At 33.9% G+C, this 13157-nt stretch overlaps 1 protein-coding gene across 1 annotated transcript in view; it reads left to right on the top strand.

The window, feature by feature from the left end:
• The window catches only part of NRG3 (neuregulin 3), a 991727-nt gene that overhangs the window by 950430 nt on the left and 28140 nt on the right, over positions 1–13157 (top strand). Inside the window, exon 5 of the mRNA XM_006915624.3 lies at positions 10998–11100. Coding sequence (XP_006915686.3) covers positions 10998–11100 — 103 coding nt within the window. The remainder of the gene's footprint in view (positions 1–10997; positions 11101–13157) is intronic.

Below are 13157 nucleotides of genomic sequence, written 5' to 3'. Positions count from 1 at the left end.
AAAGGAGGGGGAGTGATAAGGGATTTTATAGGAAAGGTTTATATTTGGTGGGGAATGAGGGGGAAAATAAATGGAAATTACAGGTTGAGAATAAATGTGTTTATGAATTTAAACAATTATTTCCCTTTAAATATCAAATTTTATGGATAATACACACCTAAAAGCACTTTGCATGGAATGATGATAAAATATCTTGAACGTAAACATTTTATTATGAAGTAAGTATTTTCCTTTTAAATGATGCTCCTTCACAGTGGACTGAAAAGAGCAACAGAATAAATCCCTGGGGTAGAAGGACATCTCTCTGAGAAAGAGGTGCCTATTTTTATTACCCTACCATGCAGGGGCTCAAACAGTAAAATGTCAGTAGACATACAACCCAGAAGCTAATGAGTTCAACCTCTAGAGGCCTGTTGACTACCCGCTGTGTGCAGAACAAGCACGCGCCAGGTACAGAGATCCAGGAATGAAGATGATATTCTTGCCTTTGAGGAGCTCTCAGTCTGGGCTGTGAGGAAACAGAGGTGTGCATTTTTGTACAAGACAATGCAGTCGTAGAAAGATATGGAAAAGACAAATAAGAGGGAGCTTGAGAATAATTTTCAGACCTAATAATATTTATTCTGAGTTTTTATGGGTCTGTGGGTATATTAGCTTGCTAGGGTGCCTATAACAAAGTACCACAAACTAGTAGTTAAATGATAGAAATGTACCATCTCATAGTTCTAGAAGCTGGAAGTACAAGATCAAGATGTTAACAGGGTTTATTCCTTCTGAAGGTTGTGAAAGAGAAGTATTCTTTGCTTCTCTCCCAGACTCTGGTGGTTTTCTGGCAATCTTTGGCTTTTTTTGACTTGTCAGTGCATAATCCCAATCTCTGCCTTAATCTTCACATGGTGTTTCCCTCTGTGTGTGTCTAAGCATCCAAATTTCTCCTTTTGATAAGGATGCAGTAATACTGGATTAAAGTCCATTCTAATGATCTCATTTAAATATGATCATCTACAAAAGCTCTATATACAAAGATCACGTTCACAGGTACTGGGATTAGTTCTTCAACATCTTTTGGGGGGACACAATTCAACTCATAACAGTGGGAGTTCTGCAGGTAGAGAAAGGAAGAGGGTTTCCAGGTGGACATAACACTGTGTTAGACATAGAGTATTTTAGTACCTCTTGGTCATCTCAGGCCCTCTGCACTTGGTGGTTCTGCTGGAAGCCACTGGGGTTCCTTGCAGCAAGGACTAGGGAGCTTTTTTGATTTTCTCAATATTCTTACCACATACTCTCTTGGTGCCCCACCTTGCCAGTGTGTCTTTGATCTCATTCATCTCCTAGGGAGAATCCATTTCATTTGCCTTCAGGACCTCTTTTACCTTTATGACATAATGTTTTTGCTTTACTTGTGCAGTTATTAAGCCATTTAACTTTTCATTCATTTTTGTCTTCAAGTTAAGAAGTACAAATCCCAGTTTCCAACATTCTTAATATTCTTCTCTTTCCTTTTATTCTCTTTCCTGATCAAGGTTAATTCACAGTTCTTTGTAAGGTCCTAAAATTTTAATCTATCCCCAGCATTTGTTGATTTTTAAGAACAAAATTCAGAAGGCCTTCTTGTTCCAAGAATAATAATAAATATGAGAATAAATCTACTTAAACTTAATCTAGTTAAAACGAGGATGAAAAAGTCATAGGCCTTCAATCAGGAAGAGACTGACCTACCCAGATTATAAGGTTGACTTCATGAATAGAAATAAATGCTAGAATTAGGGAGAAGCACTGGAGTGAAGACTCATTTCATAAATGGTTGTTTCATTAGTGAATATTGTTGTGTTATGTTGACTTTTGCTTCTGGATGTAGACTTTTAACTGTAGGGTCTCCAGTAATGAGTGCTGGTGGTATTGTTAGGTTGACTCAAGAATGAACTATCAAAATAATCATGCTTTCATTTGACACCTAAGGTATGATTTGAATATGTTGAATATGAAGTGGTCTAGGTGGAAAAGCTTTTTGTCTTATATACGACTTACTGATGTGTATGTGTGTGTGTGCTTAGGTTTGATGTCTTATAGACCTAATTAAAACTGGTGGTACAAAGGAAAGTTTCTCAAGAGGCAGTGGACTCCTAAGGTCTCATACTTGGAGGGGATGTGGAGTCACCTTTAAGAACATTTCCTCTTCTCTCACATTTATAGGGATTTACAGTTCATCATGGTCACCTATATATACCTCTACAGTTAATATAGAGATCTCCATAGGGAAATGGTATAGGAAAACAGCAACTATAATTTTCTTTGGGTATCATCGTTTTTTCCTATAGCTTAGTAGGTTTTTATAGAGAGGCTTCTAGAAGTCTACAGTTTTCAAAAGCATTCTTGTCAGGCAGACTTGCACACCAGGAACTAAACTGTGAGCTCTCTAGTTTCGTATGCAATGCTGTAGCCTACATGTTTTCCAAGAATGCTGCGTCTCTGGCAACAAGGAACACATTTTTCTTATGTGAAGGACAGTATGAAAGATAGCCCATGCCCCAAGGAAGATCATTTGCATTGCATCCTCCAAAACATCTTTCTAGCAAATTCAAAACCACTAGTTGAAAAATGCAGTTATGAAGAGTAAAAGTACAAGGAACCATGAGTAAAGAAAATGACATAAAAGTAATTTCCTTCGATTTAGGTCTCAGGGAACAGACAGTGGGGCCCAGAGACAGAAGTCACAGACTGCCTGTAGGTAAGGTTAGTTTTACATAAAAGAAGTGGAGTATTTTAAAGGCCTGTTTTTTACTTGAATACTGGCTCCAGGATAAAAAGGGAAAAGGAAGGAACCGGCATTTTTGTAAGCATTTTAGTTGTGCTCTCTTATTGAAATCCTTCACGAATACATGACGTATATAGTATTTCCCCCATTTTATTGACAAAGACCATGGATGAGAGAGGATAAAAATAGCTGTAGCTGGTGCTTAAACCCAGGTGTACACATCAGCCAATCACACTGCTCCTTGAGTGAGGTGGGCAATGGTGCAGCTAAGGAGAGCAATGGTCTCTTTCAAAGTCTCAGTCCAGGCTGCCTGCCAAAGAATTTTTTTTAATGGTCCAATGTCAGTTTCTGAAATTTCACCATAACATTACCCTCTCTAGTTTCTACCTTTATAGCAATACGATCACATAAAAAAGAGGAGCAAGTCCTGTGCATAACAGAAAAGGAAAAAGGACCAAAACTGGGAGCTGGAAATCATGAAAACACTCTTTACCAATTCCTATTTAAGCGAAAATTGGTTTTGCCCTCGAAAATGACTTTATAATCTGGGTTTTTAAAAATGTGATGTAAAAATGTTAATATTCCATAGAATAATAAGTTACTACATATTACATAGAATCAAATTGCCAGTGTTCACTCATTTATTGCCCTCCTCAAATGACAGTTTTATGTGGTTCAGCTTAATATTTAATGATTACTCAGAGTTAGGAACTGAGACACTTTATATCTTAGCTCATTTAATCCTCATAACTTCTCTGCAATGAAGCTAATGGTAGCCCCAATTTACAAGTGAGATGTTCACTGCTTTCTGGAATTCTAGATTCTAAATCCAGGCCAAAGTGATGGAAAACAGGGTTGATTTGGAGTAATTACATTTGCCTCGCAGCATATGAAAAGTATGAAACAGAGGACCCAGGAAATTATGGGGGCTACCTTCATGATTTCATCAAAAGAGCATAGGCAGGTTCCCCAGTGATTGCTTCATCACTAAATTAAAAGACTGTATCCTATTTGGCCTATCAAAAGTATTCAATAGCCTATACTTTCAGAAAAACCCTTTATGTTTTTGTTCACGATACTTTTTGTTGTTGTTGTTAGCTGTCCCCTTTTCATCTCCTCAACAGGTTCCTTCCCTACTCTTTCATGAAATTTTGGAGTCCCTCACAGCTCTATCTTAGGCAGTCTTCTCTCGTTAATTTATATTTTCTCTTAGGGCTATCTTAGCAACATCCTTGGTTTCAGTATATGCATATCCCCTAAATATTTATATTCAGAACACCGTCACCTCCTCTTAGCCTAGATTTATATGTTTAAATGTCTACTTGACAACTCTATTTGGTTATCTTACAGGCCTTTAAAACTCAGTGTCCAAAACTGGGTTTTTCATCTCTCCTTCCAAGTTGGGACCTTCTTCAACATATTCTTAGTTAAGATCATCATCATCTAGCCCCTTAAATATTTTCAACCTAACTGCTTTTCACTTCTGTTTATTTGATTCCCCACCACGGTCGTTACTACTGTCAAATAAATATCCCTTGCGTCTTACCTGAGCTAACACAATAGACTCCTAACAGGACTCTATATTTACATTATCTCTTCTAGCCTTTTCCCCACATTGAAGAAAAAAGAAATGTAAATATTATCACATTATACTTCTCTCCTTTCAAATCCTCCAGTACCTTCCTGCTGTTGTAATGTCATGTTCAATGCACACCAAGTCCTCATTGTGCAATGGAAAAGTGCTTGTGCAAAGGCCCTGAGGTAGGAGATATCTTCCGGATTCTTGAACATGTCATTTATCTTCTACCGCAGGACCTTCCATAAGCTTTTTTCTCTTTCTGGGCTGTTCTCTTCATCCCCATTACTCTTGTCTAGTTGGCTCTTAATCTTATACTGCAGATCTCTGATCTGAATAGGTGTCTATGAATAGGTTAATTTATATTATATGTTTTTGTAACATTATATGCCTGTTTATTATAACATTTATTACAGTAGCCATTTCATATCATTGCCTTTATTTTGATAGAAAATTGAAATCTATAAAGGTAAAGTAATATATTTGTGGTTACTCATATTAAAAGTGGCTAAAATTAAAGTCAAATCCAAAATTTCCAGACTCTCAAACCCTTGCTTCTTGCACCTGACCATGCTAGTTCTTGAATCAAAGGCATTGATAGTACCATCATTGTAACTACATCTGGTTCTATAAAGTTACTCACAGTCTTTAGAGTTTTAATTTCACTCTTGATTTAAACTCAGAATTGATTTTGTGCATTCCCCTGGCTATATTTGACTAGCTTCAAATAAGAACAAAACACCACATAGATTTCATGAGGAAATCATTCAGTTTAATGGACATGATCTTATCCATCATTTTATTGGTACAGGACAGGTGAGGTAAATTATCATATACAAGTCATCCTTATTACATTACAGTCATCAACTCACAGCAGTTAAGTGAAATGAAATTTTTTATAGTTGGTACAAGTACTTATTTGTTTCTTGGTTCAACTGGAAAATTTAATAAGCTCACAAATATGAAAAGGATGGCATTCTTTAAGATAGCAATATGCCCAAACGAGGTCTCAATGACACATATTTTTTATTCCTCTAATTTGAATCTTTCCACATGTAAAATGTCAGGCTGCTTTGCCAGAACCACATGACTTTTTTTTTTTATCTGACTTGCACGCAGCATAATTATTCTGAGATACATGTGTATTGTTGCTTGTATTGATAGTTCATTCCTTTTTATTGCTGAGTGATATTCCATTGTACGGATATAACACAATTTGTTTATCCATTCTCTTGTTAACGGGCATTTGGATTGTTCCCAGTCTTTTAGTATTACAAATAAAACTGCTATGAAAATGTATGCACATAACGAATATATGCTTTCTTTAGTCTTGTATGAATACCCAGGAATAGAATGGCTGTATCATAAAGTAGAGGTATGTTTAACTTTCATGACACTATTTTTTTAAGTGGTTTTACCGTTTTACATTTCTACCAGAGGTATGTGAGAGTTCAAATTGCTTCACACCCTTGGTATGATTATTCTTTAATTTAGCCTAATTTTAGCCATTCTAGTAAGGATATCATATAGCTCATTATAGCTCATAATGACTTATGCTGTTGAGCATCTTTTTATGTACTTATTTACCATTTATATGTCTTTGGGAAAAGTGTTTATTCAAATCTTTTGCCCATTTTTAAATCGGGTTTAAATCGGGTTGTTTGTCTTATTATTCAGTAGTAAGACATTCATGTATATATTATAGATACAAGTCTGTGTTATCGAATATGTATTTTGCAGATTTTTTTCCCCAGAACGTGCTTTGCCTTTTCATTTTCATAATGGTGTATTTTGAAAAGCAAACATTGCTAATTTTGATGAAATTTATGTTATTGATTTAAAAAATTTTATAGTTCATATCTTTTGTACTGTAGTTAAGTACTGTAGTTAAGTCTTTGCCAAACACATGATTACTAAGATTTTGTCCTACGTTTTCTTCTAAAAGTTTTAAAGTATGAAATTTTACATTAAGATCTATTATCTTTTGTGAGTTTATATTTGAATAAGGTAAGAAGTTAGGGTCAAGTTTCATTTTTGCGGATATGGCTATACTATTGTACAATGTCATTTTTTGAAAATATTCTTTCCTCATTGAATTACCCTGGAATCTTTTCAAAAATCAATTGGCCACATATGTTTACATATTTTTCTGGACTCTCTTGTCTGTTTTATTGATTTATCTATCTATAATTAAGCCAATACAGTATTGCCTGGATTACTATAGCTATATAATAAGTCTTGGAATAAAGTAATTTGAGTCCTTCATATTTACTCTCTTAGCTACAAAAAAGTTGTTTTAACTACTCTACATCTTTTGTATTTCCATATAACATTTAGAATGAACTTGTCAGTTTCAACAACAATAATAATAAAATATTTCATGAGATTTTTAATAAAATTGAACTCTATCCACTAACTTAGATTTACATCTTAGTAATATTATCTTTTAATCCATAAAAATAATATATCTTTTTATTTATTTAGGTTTTCTTTAAATTCTCTCAGTAAAGTTTGGTAGTTTTTAGTGTACAGGCTTTATGTATCTTTTGTCAAATTTATCTCTATGTACTTTATATATTTTGATGTTATTATAAATGATACTTTTATTTTGATTTCTGATTCTTTGTTACTATTAAATAGACATGCATTTAATTTTGGTATCTATCCTGCTACCTTATATCTTACAAACTTGCTAAACTTACTCATTAGTTATACTAGCTCTTTGGAAATTCCATCTGCTTTTCTCCATAAATGATCATGTTGTTTGAGAGCAAATATGGTTTTTCTTCTACTTTTCAAATTGAATGGCTTTAATTTTTATTTTTGCCTTATTCCATTGACTAAACCTCAAATATAATGTTGAATAGAAGTGGTAATAGTGAATATTATTGCTTTATTACTGATCTTAGGGGAGAATGATTCAGTCTTTTAGGTATAGATATTTCATAGATATTCCTTATCAGGATGAGGAAGTTCTCTTCTATTTCTAGATTTTGAAAGTTTTAATCAGGAATGAATGTTAGATGTTAGTAATTTTTAGTTAGTTGGTAGTTAGTAATTTTTCCTTCTAATCTGATAAATTATTTTTATTGACTGTTAAAATTGTAAATCACAATTTAAAAATTAATTTAAAAATATTAAACCAACCTTGCATGCCTTGTAGAAACCCCGCTTGGTCATGATATATTACTTTTAACATTTTACTGGATTTTATTCCCTAAAAAACTTTTTAAGAACTTTTGCATCTATGTCAGCAAGGGATATATGTTTGATATTTATTATCTTTTTATGTCTTTGTCTTTTTTGACATAAAAGTAATGCTGGAATCATAGAGTGAATTGGAGTTTCCCTTCCTTTTTATTTTGTTATTGTAAAGACCCTGAATGATAGAACACATCATGGTATCCAAAGATATTAATCTTTGATAAAAATATAGCACTTTCTTTAACAGAATCATTCTCTAACTTTAGTGTACATGAGAAACAATAAAAAAATATTTCTGCATAGTTAAAATGACAATATTATCTAAAATGACAATATTATCTAATTATATAGATTTAATGCAATCCCCATCAAAATTCCATCGGCATATTTTAATGAAATAGAACAAAAAATCATCAGATTCTTATGGAAGCGCAAAAGACCTCGAATTGCCAAAGCTATCCTGAGAAAAAAGAACAAGGCTGGGGGCATCACTTTGCCTGGCTTCAAATTATATTACAAAGCAACAGTAATCAAAACGGCACGATATTGGTAGCAAAACTGACACAAGGACTAGTGGAACAGAATCGAGAGTCCAGAAGTAAACCCATATTTATATGAGCAAATAATTTTTGACAAAAAAGCCAAAAACCTACAGTGGAGAAAGGAAAACCTCTTCAATAAATGCTGCTGGGAAAACTGGAAAGCCACCTGCAAAAGAATGAAACCAGACTGTTGTCTATCACCACATACCATAATTAACTCAAAATGGATTAAGGACCTGAATATAAGACCTGAAACAGTAAAATACTTAGAAGAAAACATAAGAACCAATCTCAAAGAAGTTGGCCTTAAAGAGATATCTTTGCAAGCAACGCCTCCGATAAGGGCCTAATATTCGAAATAGACAAAGAACTCATACAATTTAACAACAATAACAACAAAAACAATCCAATCAAAAAATAAACAGAGGGTCTGAACAGACACTTCTCCCCAGAAGACATACAAATGGCCAACAAACATATGAAAAGATACTCAACATCGCTAGCTATTAGAGAAATGCAAATCAAAACCTGAATGAGATACCATCTCATACCAATTAGAATGGCTATAATCAAAAGGACAAGTAACAAATGCTGGAGAGGATGCAGAGTAAAAGGAACCCTCATACACTGATGGTGGGACTGCAAATTGGTACAGCCACAATGGAAAACAGCATGGAGGTTTCCCAAAAAACTAAAAATTGATCTACCATATGATCCAGCAATCTCTCTACTGGGTATTTAATTTACCCCAAAGACTTAAAAAATCATATGTATAAAGATATTTGCACACCGATGTTTATAGCAGCATTATTCACAGTGGCCAGGACATGGAAGCAACTGAAGTGTCCTAAGGTAGATGATTGGCTGAAGAAGCTGTGGTACATATATACAATGGAATATTATTCAGCCATAAAAAGAGATGAAATACTGCCATTTATGACAACATGGATGGACCTTGAGATAATCATGCTAAGCAAAATAAGCCAGGCAGAAAAAGTTGAAAACCACGCGATATCACTTATATATGGGATATAAACCTAAAAGCAACAAATGAACAAGGCAAAGAGAGACTCATGGACATGGACTATAGACTCATGGTTACCAGAGGATAGGAGGTGAGGGAGGAGGGGGGAGATAGATGGGGTAAAGGGGGTCAAATTTAGGGAGATTAGGGGGAGTGTTAAGTGGGTAAAGGGGATCAAACGTGGTAGCTGAAGGAAACTGGACTTTGGGTGGTAAACACACAATAGAATATACAGATGTTAAATTATAATGTACACCTGAAAATTATATAATTGTATTAACCAATGTTACTCCAATAAACTTAATTAAAAAAAATATATTTCTTTTAAACATTTTGATTTAGAAGGTCCAAAATGGATAACATAGTTTGCGGTAACAAAGAAAAACAAATCTCCCTCAAGTTAGTCTTATATAGTTGATCTGTGTTCTGAGGATTCTTAGTTAATTTAATCATTCTCAAATATGTTTCATAGACCGGCAACATCAGAATCATCTGGGAATTTTTAAAAAAATGCAAATACTCTGTCCTCATTTCAAAGCTACTAAATCAGTAACTATGGGAGAGAAAGTGTCAGTCTGCTCTTCAATAGCCCTCAAGGTGACTCCAATGCACATTAAAGTTTGAGCACTACTGTACTACATTAAGAAGAGAGAAACAAAAGAGAATAAATACAGATGCAGTTAATTTTATATATTTTTGTTGTAAATAGAGAAGATTTCTTCTATATTGACTTCCTTTTCTTTATAATATATATGGAAGATCTGAGAATGAGGAAGAAGTGGGTAAGTCAATGCTTGAATAGTATGGAAAAGGTATAGATAATCATTAATAAAATGGGGAAGCAAGTTGATGAGGTTGTTATACAATGTGATAGTTAACAATGACAAGCAATGTGATTGTCTACTTTTATTAATGTCCGTCTTCCCAACTGTGAAATCTTGTCTCCATTTCTGAACTGTCTAAGGTAGAAGTGAGGAAAAGGCAGTTTCTTGGATACAGTATTTTGCCAAATGGGTAAAAGGCAAGGAGAAAAGGATACCGTAATTGAGGGTATTTGCAAGAAAGTGCATGACTGTAATCATGGACCATAGTCTCTATGTTGTATAAAGAGAGAAATAAGGCAAATAAGGATAATTAACAGAAAGAAATTTCTGTGATCTATGGCTAAAAGGGTCTTGATGGATGAAAGAACTGTTTCAATAGACATATTTCAGAAAATGAGCTTGGAATGTAAATGATAACAGCTAAAAAGTGAAATGCTTTATTTATGAATTCTTGTTTTTATGTAATAAGAAGCTATGAGACCTTGATAATAGAGGTTAAAATTATTGTGCCAGATCATTGATTTTGAAGAAGTCACAGAATGGATGAATAAATATTTACATGCATACTGAAGTTCTCTTTCATTAGTGATGTCAATCATAGTAATGGGTAGATGAATTGTAAACTGACAGCCAAGGACCAAATCATAAACTACAGTGAAATCAGTATCATATAATAAATTGGAAGTCATCCCTGGCACAGGAAAGTTCTGATGGACACATATTTGTTTCTCTGGCAGATTATCTTGAACCCCACCATAATTTCAAAATGTATGTCCCAAGTATGTGCTAAAGTCATAGAATGTCTTTTGATAATAAGATTTATTATTGTGATATCTGTGTATTTCTGATTTAGCCATGCAGATACAAACAAAAAAAAAAGCAACCAGCTATTCTATATATCATTGCAAGAAATTGAATCATAATAACTTCCTCATGTTTTCTTATTCATGACAACAACAACAAAAATGTTTGCTTTAAAAGACTCTTTTCAGCTCATAAGTACAAAGATGGAGATTGTCTCTGCTATGTCTTACTAACATCATTTCTAATTCTGTTTTCAAATTCACAGAGAGTGAAGAAGTTTATCAAAGGCAGGTGCTGTCAATTTCATGTATCATCTTTGGAATTATCATCGTGGGCATGTTCTGTGCAGCATTCTACTTCAAAAGCAAGTAAGACCATTTTTTTTCTTGTGCTAAAAGGTTACCTCTCATAGGAAGCACTTTGTCTTTCTTTAAGTTCTGTCTTTGCTCAAGGCATAGGGATCTTGTGCAAATGGGTCCATTAAACATCTACAAATGACTTAGAATCTTTTGTAGACTGTGGTGAATGTGTACAGCATGTGTATGCATGTGTGTGTGGTTTATCTTTGATGCACATAGTTATCATTCCTCTCTGTGATCATGAACACACTATATTCTTTGCACATTTTGATTACCTGCCACAATTAAAGGCCCAGTGTCTGCCTGTGACTGAGGTTAACTATTCTGAACAGAAAGATTACTGCTGTAGACCTAAATATTATCAACCAGTTATCAAACAGTATCTAACCTTTTCTTTAAAATATATATATGTGCTTTTCCTTTCATAGTGTTTTTACCTGATATTCATAAAGGTTTTAACCAAATAAGAAATATAAATGCTATAAAATCTATTTTGGTTCATCAGTTAACATGCACATCTCCAGCATGTTCCCTTGCTGAGAAACCAGACCTTCTGCAGATAAAAGTGCTTATTTGTGACTGTGGCTCACACTGTCCTCTTACTAATAAAGTAGAATAAAAAAATATACATACATATATATGTATATAAGTATGTATGTGTTTATACATACATATTTATTTTAAATGAATATTAATAAAGGTATTTTATTTATGGAAATGGCATAATCTGCACCTAAAGTAGGAAATGCAGATGAAAATATTAAATTTCTTAGTTTCTTATAAGGCATGTAGATCTGAAGAAGTTGGCACAGATTCTGTTCCTACAGCTTGTCTGAAATCCAAGACAATGCATAATTGCTTTTCATTGGACATATATTTTTCCATCCATTTGTGTTTCTAAAAATGGATCAATTTCCAGATATAGTCTGTGACATCTATCTGCATATTGTGACTGTTGATCTTTAAAAAAATAATGAAAACTCAGGTATGAATCTAGTGTTAGTTACTATTATTTTTTAATGAACTATTTCAGAATAGGTTTATATTTTCAGAATTAGTGTGAAAATAGTACAGATATATCCTATATACCCCAGACCTAGTTTTCCATGTTATTGTCATATATTAGTACTCTGCTTTTAATATTCATACAGTATAACTAAAGCTCATACTTCCAAATTTCTTCAATTTTTACCTAATGTGCTTTTTTTGGTTCCAGGGCCACATCCGATACCATATCACATTTAATTATCACATCTCCTAGGCAACTCTTGGCTGTGATAGTTGTTAGTGTTCATTTTTAAGCATTTACTCTTCATCAAAGACACGGCTTTTCATGTGTTATCTCCCAATCTTACAAAAATTAGAACTGTGCATTACTGTTGCATATTTTCAAATAATATAAGAATTTAATTTAAAAATATTAATTTGTCAAAGTCACACAGTAGAAAATTGCAGATAGGGTCTTTGAATTTCCACAGTTCTAGCTTAATCACATGCTAGAATTGTCCTAGCATATTGAGACACATTGGCTCACACTGTCCTCCCACTAGATAATGAAACCGCTTAGAGTGAATCAGGAATGTTGTGCTCTGGTGCTCCTGTTTCTCTAGGGACAGTACATGGCATAGTGGTCAGGGTTTTACATGTGTCAGCCATGTGTTCAAATCATCAGGCTGCTACTTGCTTGTTACGTATTATTAGGCAAATTCCTTCTAGCCTCTTAGCCTCAGTTTCCTTTTTGATAAATGTGGCCTAAAACTGTCTATAATGTGTTGAAAATTAATGGGATAATACTACTATAAAGAGAGCACTGTAGTGTTTAAAAGAGTAAATACTCAATGAAGTCTTGCTGTAGTCAACACCTACAGTTTTCCACATTGCAATGTAGAAGCTGGGTAACTATAAAGTGAAGAGTGTGCACTGGAGCACAAGATGGGTAATCACATCTGACAGGGCATTAGAATAGTCTCCTTACGAGTGCTGTGTGCAAGAAAGAAATTGAGTATTTACAATAAGCAAATTACTATGATGAAATAGTTAATCACTTATTTTTGGAGTATAATTTG

Source organism: Pteropus alecto, unplaced genomic scaffold, assembly GCF_000325575.1.
Source record: "Pteropus alecto unplaced genomic scaffold, ASM32557v1 scaffold155, whole genome shotgun sequence".
NCBI lineage: Eukaryota > Metazoa > Chordata > Mammalia > Chiroptera > Pteropodidae > Pteropus > Pteropus alecto.
The sequence above is the reverse complement of the archived record's forward strand: the minus strand, read 5'-3'. Positions and strand labels throughout refer to the sequence as shown.